We start from the raw sequence: 18216 nt of genomic DNA, 5'->3' as shown, positions 1-18216 counted from the left end.
CTTTATTAATTAAACTAAATTAAGTTATCATTTATTGTATATATTTAATATGCCTGAACTTGGGCTATCTCGTAAGAGTGCCAAGAATAGTGAAAAATAGTCCTTGCCTTCCAGAAGTACAAAATACTATGGTATAATTAGACATTTCTCTTAGATTCATTTGACAAATTAATTTGACCAGAATGTTTCATTTTCTTCACTAAATTACCCCTTGTTTAATCTGAAATTATTATAACACTGTTTAGTGTTTAATCACTTTTTTTTTCAAGATTTAAAATATTTGAGTTTTCTGGTAATACTGCTTAATCGTTTTAAAAGTTATTTTTATTTTGAACCCTGAAATTCTGTAGCATACTTACTGTCTAAGAATAGACACACACACACACACACACACACACACGTTAATGTGTAACTATGTGTGAATGTATATCTTTGTTAAGAACGGATTAGAAGGAGTCAAGAAGAACTAGGGATAAGGAAAATCCATTTGAAGCCTAGTTCTTATGACACTGACCAATAGACCATTCCAGGAAAGAGATCTGGACTGGACACAGAGGCAGTTATGTGTCTGTAAATAGGGCTTGACGTCATGGATTGACTGGCACTGCTTAAGGTAAACATATAGAGCAAAGAGAAGAAAGTTGGAACTCTGGGCCATAGCAGTAGGTGGACAGAGGAGAGATGGTCCACTTTAGCGACGTTCGTAAGGGCAGAGTTGATTGGAGAACTGAATGCAGGCAAGCTTCTGGCAGAAAAACAGCTCTTAGACTTCTGCTTCCAAGACCAGAGGTGAGGTTGGCAACAGTACTTTTTGATAGAGAAAAGCTGTAATTAAATGACTTCCTGACCCCCTAGTTAAACAATTAGTATACAAAACAAATTTATTTCTCCCTCAAAAGTGTTGATGCCAAGTGAATAATATGATATATAACAGAGGAAATTGCTTAGAAAATTCAGGATCCTGCAAGCTGGTCGTTTGGGCCATAGTGAAGGTGGGGTGGTACAGGTGGTGTGATTTGTGTCCAGAGAAGGAAATCGGACTTACTAGTTCATCCTAAGGAGTTTGAATTTTATTTTTTACACAATGAGGAGCTAGTGAAAGGGATTTGGGGGAAAACAAAAAAAGTGGTCTGGAAAAAAGTATACCTCAGGTGGAAAATTTTGGAAGGACCAGACTGGAGGTAAGAATAGCAATAGAAGTAAGGGTGGAAAGAAAAACCTACATATGAGTGTTGAGTAGATGAACTCAGGAGGACTTGGCATTAGGCACAGGTGACCAAGTAGCCAGGGATCATCAGTGAGGAAGGTTTTAGGATGAAAGTAGATCTGTTGAGTTTGATAATAAAGCCTTTTATGGTAATGACAGAAGAGTATGAGTTTGATGCTGTGAGTGAAAAGAGGTGTTACTGGTCCTTGAGTGCTGAAATAATGATGAAGGTAATATTAGTCTAACAGTAGTAGGCAAGATTGAATTCTAGTGGCAGGAGTGTAGAAGCTTAAAGAATACATTTTGCTGCTACCTGAATGCAGGGTAATTTCTCTACTAAATTGGCGGTACTGGATGCTAAGTTGGAAAAAATGACTAGTGGAGTTTGGTGAAATAAACAGCAGGTCCTGGTGACAGATTAGTTTTGGGGCATACGATAGAGAAGAGACCAAATTGGTAGGATTTCTAACTGGGGAGATAAGACACATAAGACAAAGGAGAACAGCTGGCTTAGAAGAAGGAGGGATAAATTCACTTCCAGATATTTTGAGTTTAAGTTGCTTGGTGGGACAATCAAGTAGAAATGTCCTAAAGCAAATAATGATATGAGATTTGGTCTTAAACATAAAATGTTAGAATTAGAGAGAGGTTTAGGAGTAAATAAATTTACCAATGCCAATAAATTTATAAGGGGATAGTAAAAGATGAAAAAGAACTCTTGTGAATGCTCATAGTTTAAAAATTGATTGATGGAGAGTTTATGGAAATAGTAAGGTAGGAAGGTTAAGTTTCATGTTATGGAGATGAAAATGTAATGAGTCTTAAAGAGGTAGAAACAACGAGGAAAGATCACTGATTGTATTGTTAACTCAATACAAATGTTGGTGATCTTAAAAAGAAATTTCTTCAGAGGTGTAAGGACTAACACCACATTTCATGGAAGTTCAGAGAGATGAATCTATGGAAATAGAGCACATAATAAAAAGGAAGATCTATGATACTAAAAAGAGTAGCATGAAAAACCCTTTGTTTAAGGTGGAAAGACCTGAACAAATTTAAAATTGGAAAGTAAGGATCCAAAGAGAATGTATGGATGCTAAAGGAATGAATGACAGTGGAGTAGCCCTAGTCCTAGAAAAGGTAGGAAAGACTGTTCGAGGTGGAGAAAAGCATTAGCTTTGTAGTGGGAAGCGAAACCTTTCTTTCACATGAGAGCGAAGAATGAGAAAGACAAACAGATAAAAGTGGGAAAATATACAGTTGCTTATAACAGAAGATATGTCTCCTCTATTGGAATAAGATGAGATCATCTCCTAAAGATATTTTACTTTTATGAACTCAACAAAATGTCATTGAGAACTTCTGTTGGAGAAAATAATGATTATAAACTTACACAACTTTTATCATCTTATAGGTCATTCATTATGACAAATCACAAATATATCACATTTTTTCTCATTTCAGCAAAAAATCAGTTAGAATTCTGTTGCCATATGCTTCGAGGAACAATAGACCCAAAGGAGCCGTCTACCTATGAATATGTGAAATTTATAGGAAATTTCAAATCTTTAAATAGTGGTGAGTTAAAAATATAGTGAATTTTAAGTTGGTTCTTTAAACTCTTAAAGACACAGATGTTTGAACATCAGTAATAACTAGATTTTACTGGAGTAACTGATAAGTGTTTGCTTATTTTTTTAGTATCCACTTCAGCACACAATGGTTTTGAAGGGACTATACAACGCACACACAGGCCTTCTTATGATGATAGAGTTTGTTTTGTAGCTACTGTGAGATTAGCTACACCTCAGTTCATCAAGGTATGTTTCTATTTTCCAAAGAGGATTTCACTTCATATTATGAGAACTAGCTTTATGTAATTTTTTTGTTGTTTCCAGAATAACTGATATTTCTTACAAACATTAAAGCAGTAATGATCATGAGCCATTAAATATACGTGGTTGTGATAATTTTTTAAATTTAAAATCAGTTAATTAACATATACTGTTTTATAAGTTTCAGAAGTAGAATTTAGTGATTCATTAGTTGCATACAACACCCAGTGCTCATTACTTCCAAGTGCCCTCCTTAATGCCTATCGCCCATTTACACCATCCCCAGCCCCCGTCCCCTCTAGCAACCCTCAGTTTGTTTTCCAGAGTCGAAAGTCTCATATGGTTTCTCTCCCTCTCTGATTTCATCTTAATTTATTTTGAAGCAAATGAGTTATCAAGGCACTCATTAAATTATAACTAATTTTAAAATACATATCCTTTGCAGTTAACCAGTGGTTCTATATCACCACTGTCCTGCTTTTGTGCAAAGTGTTAGGTTATTTTTTTATATAGTTCACAATCTGTACTCAAGGGGAAAGACCAAAAATCTAGGTGATTTTTAAAGATTGCTTTTGAAATTTTCTTTTGAAATATGCAAGTGACCTTTTACTGCATATAATTTTACCTTTTTAATTTTAAAATTCAGTTAAATAATTTATTCCCTGGGGCTCAAGAAGTAGATGATTAGTAGTAGACAAGTGGGAAAATAGTTCAGCCACTAGAAAGTGGCATGAAATAAGCCAGGCTAAGATTTTAAATTTAGAGGGAGACCGTATTCTAGAAGTAGCAGTTTGAGAACCTTAGTCAAGGCTTGTTCTGCTTGTTCTGTTCTTAGGAAGTGATAGCAGCGGCTAACATTTGTTGATAGCTGCATACTTCACACGTACGGTCTCATTTAATTATTGTGATAACTTTATAGGATAGATACTAGTGTGAACCTCATTTTATATGTAAGGAAACTGAGCCTTTGGGAAGTTACGTTACTCGCTCAAAGTTGCAGCTGTTAAGTGGTAGATGAATTACAGTTCCCATTTTCTCAAAGCCCAAACTCTTAATTCACTTCATTGTGCTATAGGAGGTCATTCAAGGACACAGAGGAGGTTGGACTACATTGCTGAGTATGACTAGGGTCTAGGATTATTGCGAGTGGAGGGCGTAGGGATGGTGGGAGATGAGGTTAGAACAGCAAGCAGAGTCCAGAAATAAAATTTGTTTCTTTGTTGTTTCTCCATGCTAAAGAGTTTAAACTTTATCCTAACCGAATGAGAAATCATCAGGGTTTTTAAGCAGGGAAGTAATAATCTTACTTGAGTATCAGAAGGTAACTGTGACCAGAGTAAAAAAAAGATGAGTTAAAGAACAGGGAGACTTGTCTGGGGAGAAGCTATGGCAATAACATGAGCCAGAGATGGCAAGTCTAGAGTCTAATAAGACCCTGCAGACGGATGGGATTACATAGTTGTTTTTGTTTTGTTTTTGTTTTGTTTTTAAATTTAGAAGGTGAAATTGAAAGGATTTGGTAACAGCCATTTAGGTGGTTTTTAAAAGGGGAAAATGAGAGTGTCTTGTGACTATCAGATTTCTAGACTGATGGCACAACACGGGTATGCCTCCAGTAACGAGATACAAAACTATGTGGATATAAGGAGTAAGGCAGTTAGTTCATTTTAGGACATACGGAGTTTGTGATGCGTGGGGACATCCAGACAGAAATATAGAACTGTAATTCAGGAGAGCGATCTGAATTTAGAATTAGGGTTTACAGGCATGTGAGTGAATAGAGAAATATGTTGAGTGAAAAATACTTCCCCAGAATTCTGCATGTTTATTGTCACATTCTTTAATACTAGAAAATTAAAATGTGATTAAAAAATAATTTAGGGAAAAATGATCTAATAATGAGTTTCATGGCTGACAATGTTTAGGATTCTCCTAAGGGCACAGAACAGTATTTCTAAATTTTAATTAATTTGCTTTTAGGAAATGTGCACTGTTGAGGAACCTAATGAAGAGTTTACATCCAGGCATAGTTTAGAATGGAAGTTCCTATTTCTAGATCACAGGTAACTTCATTTTAAATTCCATTAAAAGTTAAAAGTCATGTAAGTCTTGAAATTAATGGGTTTCAGGGACAAAATTTTTCTAATGAGATGTTCAATCCATTATCCATTTTTCAAAACTTCACAGATTTCCCCCAAAGCTGATTTCTTTTTTTAAGATTTATTTTATTTTTTATTTTTTAAAGATTTTTAAAATTTATTCATCTGAGAGAGAGAGAGATCAAGCAAGAATGCAAGCAGTGGGAGAGGGTCAGAGGGAGAAGGAAAAGCAGGCTCCCCACTAAGGAGCCCAACACAGGCTTGGTCCCCAGACCCCAGGATCATGACCTGAGCCAAAGGCAGATGCTTAACCGACTGAGTCACGTGCCCCCCAAAAACTGATTTCTAGTTGAAGTATTTCTTATTATGGAAAAGTTATAATATTGATTGTTTTATAATTTAGGGCACCACCTATAATAGGATATTTGCCATTTGAAGTTCTGGGAACATCAGGCTATGATTACTATCATGTGGATGACCTAGAAAATTTGGCAAAGTGTCATGAGCATTGTAAGTAGATTTTAATATTTCTGCTGATAATAACTGCTTCCGGTCAACTAAATAGTGTATTAATAGAGGGTGGTAAAATGCAGACTTGTAACCATTTTTGTATTTTTTTTTTTTTTAAATACTGGAAGATTTCCTTTTTGGGAAGATTTTACTTTATAGCCAATCCAGTAGGAATTGTAGATCAAACTTGAACTTGTTTCTGTTTTACATATTTTAATCTATAATAGTAAGTACAGGTTTATAATATGGCATCTAATGAACCTTGTTTTTGAAGTGTTTAAGTTCTACATCCGGAGTAAGAGAAATAGATTCCTTTGAAAATTGTATATGTCAAAATATTGTAACCTTACTTCATTAGTTTTAATACCCAGGCATGTAAGTCTGCCCAGGAGGCGAGTACACATTTAAAGAAACTCTTAGAGAGCCACAATGAATGCTTAATGTTACCTGCTGTATTGTGATTATTAGCAGCAGGAACAGTAGCATTTCGTTGTGCCTGGCTCATACCATTCTAAATGATTTATGTATGTTATCTCTGTTATTCATTACCAGAGTTATAGAAAGTAGATATTCTTGTTATCTCCATGAGTAAACGGAGGTACAGCAAGGCCAAGTAATTTACTGACAATCCCACAACTCATTAGTGGCAGAGACAGGATTAGAAACCTAGACCCTTTACCACATGCTGTTCTTTTTTTGTTTCAGAAGTGTGTTTTATTTGCTTCTCTGATTCTCCTCCCCAAATCCTACCCTCTTGAAGTGTCCTCTAAATCTTAATTAGATATTTTAGATATTTTCATGATGTCTTAGGCTGCTCTAGTAAGCCTCTATATGAAAAATAAACCATGTTACATAACAGCATCAACTAAATGGAAGATTTCAGAGTGAAGTTATTTCAGCACAAAAAGAACATTATTCACTCCCAGTGATAGGGTCTCTAAGCTCTATAATGTATTGACAAGATCGGACACTTCTCTTGACTAGCTGGGTAGTTTTGGACAAGCAGTTGAGTTTGTGGACCTCAGTTTCCTCATGGAGAGAGGGAGAGAGAGATTGATTCCTGACCAGCATTTCCTAAGGTTTGTTTCACAGAATGCTAGTACATTAAAAACAGATTTTATGGTCAAGGAAAACTGGGAAACACTTCATAATCAATCCCTACCACCACCTCCTCACCCCCAGAATCATGACATAAATTAGCATACTCAAAGTTTTAAAAAGAAAAACTAAATAAAACTATTTAACAATGCTTCCCAAATTAATTTAACTATAGAACTCTTTTTTTTTTTGCTTAATATGTTACAAGACTTCAGAATTTATAATCTACAGAGAATGTTTTGAGTAATACTATACTTACCAGTTACTTTAAACAATTAACTTATTCGGATTTTCATTAAAGTTTTGAATTAAATGCTCCAAAGATGCTGTCCCTGCCAGGGTACCTGTGGGGGTAAAAACCTCAAATGGGATTATTTATTGCTGTTATCCTTAATCCATGTTAGTAGGAGGAAGCCAATATGTGACTGCTTCATTCTTTAGTATTTGGAAATGTATCGTGTGTGACAAGTTTCTGAGATCAGCACTGACTCTAAGTTGGGCACCATGGAAGATCCAATAATTCCTTGGGACCTTAAGCTTAAGGCCTGTAGAATAATCTCTGTAGAATAACATTTTCTTACAACTGATATATATGTTATTGAAAAGCCAGAAGAATTGTGTATATAGATTTAAATATAAATATAGCTTTGACTAAAAACCAGATTCATAGCTAATGATATGAATCAATAAATTTTTTCTCTTTTCTTCTTAGTAATGCAATATGGGAAAGGCAAATCATGTTATTATAGGTTCCTCACCAAGGGACAACAGTGGATTTGGCTTCAGACTCATTATTACATCACTTATCATCAGTGGAATTCAAGGCCAGAGTTTATTGTTTGTACTCACACCGTAGTAAGGTAATAATCCTTTTATAGCATTTCTGAATTACAGAAACACTGATAGTTTGGCAATGTAATTTTTAGGCATAACTTGTTAAGAACTACAGTGGTCTTTCTCTTAATTTTTGATACATGTTTTCAGTGCATTATTAAAGGCATTATATGGCGATAGAATGGAGGTGATATACATATATAATTCTTGACATGAATGTCATAGTTTAGAGCAGAAGCTGTAACTGTCTTTTATGTACCAAAGTCCATCGTGTAAAAGGAGCACTGGAATAGATAAGCATACTTTTCCTTTATTTAATTCCTCTTAAGTACTGTGTAGTCACAGATCATTTACAGAAGCATATAAAACTTCTGAGATACCTAGGTTAAGATAGAACACTATAGATGGGTTCTAGGTTTGGGTAGTGCATAGCAAATACTGTGGAATCTGATGAACAAGTAAGACACATAACAAACACGGAACACATCTCTACAGTATTTTAGATGAATGGTTAAGCACGAAAATTCTATTTTTTTTTTTTTTCCATTTGTAGTTATGCAGAAGTTAGGGCTGAAAGACGACGAGAACTTGGCATTGAAGAGTCTCTACCTGAGACAGCTGCTGACAAAGTATGTATTTTAGAGTTTTAAAAAAAATTATTTCTTTCCAATGAAAGGCAAGACTCAATGTAAGAAAAGTATTTTTCAAATATTTCATTGCCTCACTTGTGACAGGGTTATAAATTATATTTTACTATTTATTTTTATTTTAAATTTAATATTTTAAAATCTTTTCTGCTTCTAAAAAAGATTTGAAGGGCCTCCTATTTAGTGAGAGACATATTATCTCGGATTTAAACTACCATTTACTAATCTCCTGCAATGTGCAAGGCTCTGGCTAGTTCTTCATATGAAGCATGAAGAGTCATTTATTCCTCAGACATCTTTATCTCATAGGTAATATCCCCATTTTGAAAATGTTGAAACTGAGGCTTTAAGTGGGGGGAGTCTCCCCTAAAGACACATGGCTTGGAGTTGTAGTCGGAATTTAAACTGTGGTTTCTCTTTTCATTAATACCAGGTGGAAGTTTCGTATATTAGTTACTTATTGTTGTGTAACAAAACTTAATGATATAAAATAATACACATTTATTATCTCATAGTTTCTCTGAGTCAGAGATCTAGGCAGTTTAGATGGGCCCTCTGCTTCGAGGGCCAGGGTCTCTCACAAGGCTGTAATCAAGGTGTCAGTGGGGGCCACAGTCAACTCAAGGTTCCCCTGGAGCAGAATCTGTTTCTAAGCTTCCTCGGTGCTTGTTGGAAGGATGGGGTTCCTTAGCAGCAGTTGGACTGAGGGCCTTGATTTATTGCTGGCTAATGGCCAGAGACAGCCTTCAGTTCCTTTCCAGGTAGCTGTTTCCATCTGAGTAAGTAGGTAAGAAGATCCAGGGAGAGACACCAGCAGCAAGATGGAAGTCAGAGTCTTTTGTAACCTATTCACAGAAATAATAGCCCATCACTTCTATCTGTTCTGTTCATTAGAAGCAAATCACTAGGTTCAGTCTCTAGGGGAGGGATTATACAGGGTGGTGACTACCAGGAAGTGGGGAATCATTGCGAGCTGGTCAGAAGCTGCCCACAACAGTTACTTTCGATGTGCAGAAAATAAGTGGAATGAAAAGAATCAAGCATCTGTACAAAAAGTGAGTTCAATAGGCAGCATTGCCAGGGTCAGTGTGGGAGATTGTCAGTTTTTCAACAACCCTTATTAAGAACTCTTCCCATGCGCCAGGAAGTACTGGACATGGCTCCAAGATGCTCAGAATACATCAGTGAATAACCCAGAGAAGTGCTCGGTGGTCACAGATCCCACGTGAAAGAATTTTTTCAAAGAGGCTTTGTATGCTTAGTGGAAGAAGATCCAGTATATTTTAGCGAAATACATTTTCCGAGAAAAGCGTTTAAATCTAGGGTTCCTTGAAATGAGGGAGAACAGTTATAGAAATTAAAGTAATATAGAGGTCATCCCTCCTTGCTTTGTTTTCTCTTATGCCAGTGTCCAGTCCTTAGTAGATTCAACTAGCCCTACTTCCAGAATATACTCTGCCTATGTCACTTCAGCTCTGTTTACTCTTACCTCCACAGTCCTCTTGGAGATGAGGGAAGAGGTCCATTTGACACATGTTTTTGAGAAACTTTACGTGTGGATGGATTTGAAGGTCATGAATCTAAATGTGGTCACCAGGGAATGAGTGGAGAGAGAGAGAGGATGATGAAGGGCTAAGTACTAGGCCACTCCATCATTAAGATGTGAAGGAGACTCAAGGGAAATACTCAGTGAAGTGTGAATAAAACCAGGAAACTGAGTTGTCCTGGAAGCCAGAAAAAGTGTGTCCATGAGGAGTGAACAGTTAGCTTTGTCAGAGTCACCAACAGTAGATTAAATTAGATGAGCACTGAGTTTAACAACATGTATTCGTTGATCAATAAGAGCAGATTGGGTGGAATAATAATAGGAATGAGAGCCTAATTAGGGTGGGCTTAAGAGAGAGTTTTCTGGGACAAGGGGATTTAGCGAGGAGGGAAGGTTTTCCTACAAAGGGGAGGAGTCGTGCAGTAGTAGGAAGAAGAAGTAGGCTTAAAAGAAGTTTTTGCTTTTTAAGGTGGGAGAAATAATAGCATGTTTGTATACTGATGAGAATGCTCTTTTGGAGAGAGAAGAATTACTGATAGAGACAGAGGTAGAAATGCTAGAGCAATATTCTTGAACAGATGAGAGAGGAGGGGGTCCAGTCCATAGTGGACACACAGGGCTTAGCTAGTGGAAAAATTATTCAGTGAGAGAAGCAAACTATGACCTTTAGGCCAAATCTGGTCCTCTGCCTGGTTTTGTAACACCCACAAGCTAAAAATATGTTTTCCACATGTTCTTAAGTGATTGAAACAAAAAAGCAGTAGTATTTGTGACACATGAAAATTACAGCCTCTGATTTCACAGCCACACTCAGTTATTCGTATATGGCCCATGGTTGCAGCAGAGACTGTATGGCCCTCAAAGTCTATGATACTGACTCTCTGACCCTCACAGAGAGTGTCTGCTGATCCCTGATCTGTGGTGACATGAAGAAAGGCAGAATATATATTCTGCTAGGTAGATTGATAGAATGATAGGAGTATAAAGCTGTACTCTTCGGTCAAACAGGAAGCAGAGGAACTGGCTAAGAGTGAGGTTAGGACAGGACTTGTTGGAGGTTTGAGAAGAGGGGAACAAGGATTAAATTGTTTTCTAGGAGAGTAGGAAAGTGAACAAACGAGGTAATTTTAGTCTGGCAGGCGGGATTAAGGGCCCGCTTAATTTAAAGAGAGAACAGTCACCATGTTGAATTTCTTCAGCTGTGTTTAGAATAGATTAAGAATTTGGCTTAACCAGCAGTCCCCTGGGATTTTTTCAGGGGAGTGTGGTGAAGGGAGATAGGAGCACGAGAGTTGATGATACCCCTAAGGGTGTGGTTATGATGGCTAACCATGAAGTTAAGCTGGGTAAAGAGGAGAGAAGACAGAGTGAGAGAGTGATTGTGAAAATGTGGTAGAATCCATGTATTTTTTGTTCTGCTAAAGGGTTATTGGAGTTGAGATACTAAAGAGAAAGGAGTAGGAAATATGGAAGATGCTGCTCAGAGAGGAAGGTGTTTGAAATTGAGATTATGGAAGGTTTATTCTTAGTGGTAATGACAACAGAATGAGTGACTGAGGACAGGTAGAAATCAAGATCAAGGCATCAAGGAAGAGAGAACTCATGATGTTGAACATGTGAATTAATACTGATATTGGTAACTGTGGAAGTAGGAATTAGTGAGGGTAAGACAGAGCCAGGAGCAGAAATTTGAATTCAGGTGCTTAGTGAGGAGTGGCCACAAGGTCAGTAGATGACTGACCATAGCAATGAGAGTTAGTCATATAGTGATAACGTGAAATTCTGGCTGTGAGTTTTGGGAAGAAGGAAAGGGAAGCGTTCTGGAAAGAGCAGTAGAAGGACTTTTGTTCCTCTCCAGAGCAGGCTCTGACAGTTACAAGATAGAAAAGAGCCACCACTTAAAAGACCACGTTATGTTTATCCATCATCTAGTGATGGACACTTGGGTAGCGTACATCTTTTGGCTATTGTGAATCATTCCACTATGAACATAGGTGTACAAAGACTTGTTTGAGTCTCTGTTTTCAATTCTTTTGAGTGTATACCTAGAAATGGAATTACTGAATCATGTAGTAATTTTATACTTAATTTTTTGAGGAGCTGTCATACTGTTTTCTATAGTAGGTTCACTATTTTATATTCCGACCAGCGGTGTACAAAGGTTCCAATTTATCCTTGTCAGCACTGGGGTTTTTTTGGTTTTAAGTAATATTCATCCTGATGGGTTTGAAGTGGTATATATCTCATGGCTTTGATATGCATTACCTTAATGATTACTGACATTGAGATCTTTTCAGTGTGTTTTATTGGCCATTAATATATCTTCTTGGGAGAAATGTCTTTGTAACTTTGTTTTAAAATTTGGATTTTTGGGGGGCCTGGGTGGCTCAGTGGGTTAAAGCCTCTGCCTTCGGCTCAGGTCATGATCTCAGGGTCCTGGGATCGAGCCCCACATCGGACTCCCTGCTCAGCAGGGAGCCTGCTTCCTCCTCTCTCTCTACCTGCTTCTACTTGTGATCTCTGTCAAATAAATAAATAAATAAATAATCTTAAAAAAATAATAATAAGTTTGGATTTTTTTTAAGATTTTATTTATTTATTTGACACAGAGAGAGAGAGATCCCAAGTAGGCAGAGAGGCAGGCAGAGAGAGAGGAAAAGCAGGCTCCCTGCTGAGCAGAGAGCCCAATGCGGGGCTCTATCCCAGGACTCTGAGATCATGACCTGAGCTGAAGGCAGAGGCTTAACCAACTGAGCCACCCAGGCACCCCCAGATCTAATTTTCTAGATCTGTTGAACTGTAGGGTTCAGCTGTAGGGTTCTGGGTGTTAATCCCTTATAGTGGGATTTGCAAATGTTATCTCCCATCCCATGGGCAGGCTGTCTTTCTATTCTTTTTATAGTGTTTGATGCACTTTTGCTGCCTATGCTTTCAGTGTCACATCCAAGAAGTCATTGCCCGGTCCAGTGTCATAAAGCTTTTCCCCTTTTCTTTTTTTTTTTTTTTTTTTTTTTTAGATTTTTTATTTATTTGTCAGAGAGAGGGAGAGAGAGCGAGCACAGGCGGACAGAATGGCAGGCAGAGGCAGAGGGAGAAGCAGGCTCCCCGCCAAGCAAGGAGCCCGATGTGGGACTCGATCCCAGGACGCTGGGATCATGACCCGAGCCGAAGGCAGCTGCTTAACCAACTGAGCCACCCAGGCGTCCCTCCCCTTTTCTTCTAAAAGTTTTATAGTTTTAGTTCTTACGCTTAGATTTTTGGTCCATTTAACTTAATTTTTGTATGTGGTATGAGTTAAGAGTCCAGCTTCTTTGTTCTGCATCTGTTTCAGTAGAGAATGAAGCCAAAATTTTCTGGCAATAGAAAAATTTTTATTTCTTTACCTAATATTACACAGGTAAATATTATATAGGTACCTTTGCCTTGTTGTGGGTAAAAACTGATTTTGGGGAGGAAGGGGGTTAGCAGGCTGGATTGCTAATTAGGGATCTCTGAACTGAACTACAAGAAAACATATTTTACTATGTCTCCTTAGAGCCAAGATTCTGGGTCTGATAATCGTATAAACACAGTCAGTCTCAAGGAAGCTCTGGAAAGGTTTGATCACAGCCCAACCCCTTCTGCTTCCTCCCGGAGTTCAAGAAAATCATCTCACACAGCCGTCTCAGACCCTTCCTGTGAGTACCCTAACTTGAAAGCACTCTCTCTCAAGAGAGTGCTTCTTCTTCTTTTTTTTTTTTTTAAGATTTTATTTATTTATTTGTCACAGAGAGAAATCACATGTAGGCAGAGAGGCAGGCAGGGCGGTGGGGGGGGAAGCAGGCTCCCTGCTGAGCAGACAGCCCGATGCGGGGCTCGATCCTAGGACCCTGAGATCATGACCTGAGCTGAGGCTTAACCTTAAGCAGAGGCTTAACCCACTGAGCCACCCAGGTGCCCCTCAAGAGAGTGCTTCTAAATTGTGTTACTGGTGTCAGCATTTTTCATCAAATGCTACTTTATTTTTTTACATGAAAAGGTTTACTGTAGCACTGCTTACATTAAAAAGTAAGAAACACTCTTTTTAAATTTATTTTTTTTTTAGTTGAAGTATAACGTTCAGTGTTATATTAGCTTCAGGTGTACAATATAATGACTTAATTCTGTACATACTGCTCATTACGATGATAAATGCACTCTTAATCTCCCTTCACCAATTTAAGAACCAAACAAGTTAACAAAGAAAAGACAAAAAGCCAGACTCTTAAATATAGAAAAGAGCATGGTTTGTTGTCAGAAGGGAGGTGGGTGGGAAGATGGGTAAAATGCTACTTCAAAATGATAAATTTATACTTTTCTGAAATATACTAACCTTTCCAATGAGCAAAAGCCATGTTGCTCACGTTGAACAAAGAATTAAGTTTATAAAATAGTGTATAAAATATTTAGGTAGTAGTATTGGTATTGTTAAGTTGCCTTTAATCGTCCCTCAAAAAAACAAAACTGTTTATTCATTTTTTACTGGTAGAACCAGTCAGTGTTCTTTAAGTTGGCTTTTTTGTTTGTTTTGTTTTTTAAGATTTTATTTATTTAGAGAGAGCGAGAAAGGGAGTGAGCCAGTGCACGACTTGGGGGGAGGGGCAGAGGGAGATGGAGAAGCAGATTCCCCACTGAGCAGGAAACCTGATGAGAGGCTTGATCCCAGGATCCTGCGATCATGACCTGAGCAGAAGGTAGATGCTTAACCAATTAAGTCACCCAGGTACCTGTTTTAAGGTTGCTTTCTGAAAGTTTTGCTTTTTTAAAAAATTTATTCTCGTACCCTATGTCTTTTGATTAGGACATTTAGCCCATTTACCTTCAGAGTAACTATTGACAGATGTGGATTTAGTGCCATTGTATTGCCTGTAAAGTTACTGTTATTGTATATTGTCTCTGTTCTTTTCTGGTCCGTGTTTCTTTTGGGCTCTGTATTCGCTTAAAGGATCCTTTTAAACTTTTTTTGCAAAGCTTGTTTAGTGATCACAAATTCTTTTAGTTTCTCTTTGTTCAGGAAGCTTTTTATGTCTCCTTCTATTTTGAATGACATCCTAGCTGGATAATGTATTCTTGGCTGCATATTTTTTTCATTTAGCACCCCAAATGTATTATGCCAGTCCTTTCTGGTCTGTCAGGTCTCTGGCTAGGTCTCCTGCCAGTCTGTTGTTTCTGCCTTTGTAGGTTACGGACCTGTTCTCCACTATAATATGCTCCATTATACTTTCTGCACCCTCCCCTGGCCATCCTCCTCTTTTGGGATCCCAATTATTCTAATACTGTTTTGTTTTATGGTATCACTTATCTCTTAAATTCTCCCCTTATAATCCAGTAGTTGTTTATCTCTTAGCTTCTTTATACTCCATTATTTTGTCTTCTGTATCACTATTTCTCTTCTGCCTCATTTATCCTAGCAGTTAGGGCCTCCATTTTTTATTGCATCTCATTAGTAGACTTTTTAATATATCGTTATGTATTGTATCTTTATAGTTGTTATTCTGAACTCTAGTTCTGAGCCTTACTTTTCATATTGATTAGGTCACTGGTAGTCAGTACCACCTGTTACGCTCTTTTTTGAGGTGAATGTTTCCATCTTGTCATTCTATCCAAAGAATAGATGAATGAGAGAATAAAATACTAAAATGGCAACAATGACCCCAGAGAAATACGCACAAATCAGAAAAGACCCAAGACTGAATTAAAAAAAAAAAAAAAATAGTACAATCAGACAGTGAACAGAAAAGAGCAATACACTGGATGCTGTGTGTATTTTGGTCTGTTTATTGGAAAACTAGATCTAGGGGTGCCTGGGCATCTCAGTGGGTTAAGCCTCTGCCTTCGGCTCAGGTCATGATCTCAGAGTCCTGGGATCGAGCCCTACATCAGACTCTCTGCTCAGCAGGGAGCCTGCTTTTCCTCTCTGCCTGTCTCTCTGCCTACTTGTGATCTCTCTCTTTCTGTCAAATAAATAAAATCTTAAAAAAAAAAAAAACTAGATCTTGAAATTGTAAAGAAAAAAATATGTACACAAATAAAATTAAGTACAATGAAAGGATAGAATGTAACTGTAAAAATGATAGTTAAAATACTACAAAAAAAAAAAGGAAAAGAAGGAATGTAAACAGACATGTAAACAGAACAGAACAATACACTATATCCTGAGTGTATTTTGGTTTGTTAGAAGAAACTACCTGTCAATATTATAAAGAAAAAAAAGGATACATGTACAAAAATAAAGTTTTAAATACATTGAAAGGATAGAATGTAACTGTAAAGATGAAAATTAAAGACTTTTACCAAAAAAAAAGAAAGGAGAAAAAAGAATATGATCAAATAGCTGAAGAGAATAGAGCCATACACTAGATTCTGGGTGTGTTTTGGTCTGTTTGTTAAAGGAAACTGCATCCCAAAATTGTAAAGAAAGAAAAACTTATATACAAAAATAAAATACAATGAGAGGATTGAATGTAAATGTAAAAATGAAAGTTAAAAAGATTTCTAAGAAGTTCATAAAGTAAAAATTGGTTGAAAGAGGAATTGATTTTCTTGAGTCAAAACCATCAAGTTAATTAAAGGTTTAATGATGCAATCTAAAAAAAAAAAAAAGGAAAGAGGAAAAAGAATTCATTTTGAAAAATTAAAAGTCGTGGGAAGAAGACCATTTATTATATAAACTGTCTTCCCCAGCGCTTGAGTTTTGAAGTTCTCTGTGATCAATAAACTTGGTCTTGCCTATCTTTTGGGGGAGGGGCCTCTTGCATTGATTCTTAAGTGTCTGCCCCAGGTGGAATGGTAACCACCCTTGCCAGGGGCCAGGCTAAGTAATCTGTGCCTGATTGCTCCTTGTGGCTTTTGTTCCTTGAAGGTTTTCCATGCTGCTTTAGAGGATGAGTATGAGGTTGGTTCAGTGCCACACTGCTAAGTGCACCCTCGGGGAAGAGCAGTCAATCACTACAGTCTCCCTTGTTTCTGCTCACCTGGCCTATGACCCAGCATTTCTGTTTCAGTCACATGACCCCATTTTGAGGCTCCAAACCCTGAAGACTTCTGTGGCGCATCCTCATGCCACTTCTGGAGGGGGTGGTCTCATTGTGGTTCTGCTGTGTCCCGGTTTGCAGTATATGGCAAACCCGAGGTGGGAGCGGACTCCTGGTCTCACTGATGATAGCCAGCTTCCCTGCTCTGATGCCTGGAAACTCGTCCACACTCAGGCAGTTCCAGTCTTCCTGTGACCCTGGGGATCCTGAGACCACACCATCCCACTTAGTATTCCGTCCTGCTTCTGCCACCTGAGCACCTTTCACTCGGGGACGTCTCTCACCTGAGCAGGCTTCTAAAATTCTGATTTTGCACTCCCCTGCTGTATCACTTTCCAGTAGCCGGCTTTTGGAGGCTTCCTCCCCCGCAGTTAGTTCATCTTCAGATATATGGCCTCAGCTTCACTTCTCTGCACCTCCTGTCTCACAGAGAGTGGTCGCTTTGCTCTTGGTAGGGTTGCAGCTGTTCTTTTCTTAGATCTGCAGCTGAGTCCATAGGTGTTCAGGATGAGCTGATAGCTGGCTAGCTGAATTCCTGGGGCCAGACACAACTAAGGTTTCCTACTCCTCTGCCATCTTGGACTAACTCCTGAATGTTATTTTTAATTCTTAATTTTTAATGAAGACTTGCATAATTATCATTGGATTAGTAACCTTCTTTTGTTTAAAGAGTTTAGCAGTTTAATTTCCCAGGGTATTACAACCACGTAAGGAAAAGGAGGTTGTTGGAACCACTGAACACCATAGGTAGAACATTAAAGAGGTGTTAAACATAGAATTTCTTAAATCTTAGGGGAAAAAGTTTTTCCTTTGTAGCTATGTTTCTCTTTTTATACATTTTATTTTACTGTGGTATGAATACTTCAAGTGAGATCTATCCTGTTAAGTTTTCAAGCTTACAGTACATTATTGTTGGCTATAGATACAGTGTTGTAGTGCAGATCTCTAGAGCTTATTCGTTGTACTTAATGGCAACATTACGCCCATTGATTATTAACTCTTTATTTTCCTTATCCCTCCAGTCCTTGTCAGTCACCATTCTACTCCTATTCAGTGAATTTCTCTATTTTAAATACCTCATAGAAGGGAGTCATGCAGTACTTGTCTTTCATTCACTGGCTTTTTCCACATAGCATGATGTCCTCAGGATTGATCCATTTTGTCTTATCTTGCAAAATTTCATTCTTTTTAAAGGTTGAGTAGTATTTCATTGTATATATATTACCGTATATTTGTTTTTCCATTCATCTCTCAGTACACATTTTGATTGTTTCCACATCTTGGCTATTAAGAATAGTACGAGATCACTCTGCAGCCATAATGGAGAATAGTGCTGCCCTGAACATAGGAGTGCTAATATCTCTCTGAGATCCTGATTTCAGTTCTTT

At 37.6% G+C, this 18216-nt stretch overlaps 1 protein-coding gene across 10 annotated transcripts in view; it reads left to right on the top strand.

The window, feature by feature from the left end:
- Positions 1 to 18216, top strand: part of CLOCK (clock circadian regulator) — a 137693-nt gene that overhangs the window by 99001 nt on the left and 20476 nt on the right. For all 10 annotated transcript variants that reach the window (XM_047719335.1, XM_047719340.1, XM_047719342.1 and 7 more), the window contains 7 exons: positions 2672 to 2785; positions 2909 to 3027; positions 5023 to 5105; positions 5545 to 5651; positions 7462 to 7609; positions 8137 to 8212; positions 13312 to 13453. In XM_047719335.1, the coding sequence (XP_047575291.1) occupies positions 2672 to 2785; positions 2909 to 3027; positions 5023 to 5105; positions 5545 to 5651; positions 7462 to 7609; positions 8137 to 8212; positions 13312 to 13453 (789 nt within the window). The remainder of the gene's footprint in view (positions 1 to 2671; positions 2786 to 2908; positions 3028 to 5022; positions 5106 to 5544; positions 5652 to 7461; positions 7610 to 8136; positions 8213 to 13311; positions 13454 to 18216) is intronic.

The sequence above is a fragment of the Lutra lutra genome, chromosome 2, assembly GCF_902655055.1.
Source record: "Lutra lutra chromosome 2, mLutLut1.2, whole genome shotgun sequence".
Taxonomy (NCBI): Eukaryota; Metazoa; Chordata; class Mammalia; order Carnivora; family Mustelidae; genus Lutra; species Lutra lutra.
Note: the sequence above shows the minus strand (reverse complement) of the source record. Positions and strands in the feature narration are given on the sequence as shown.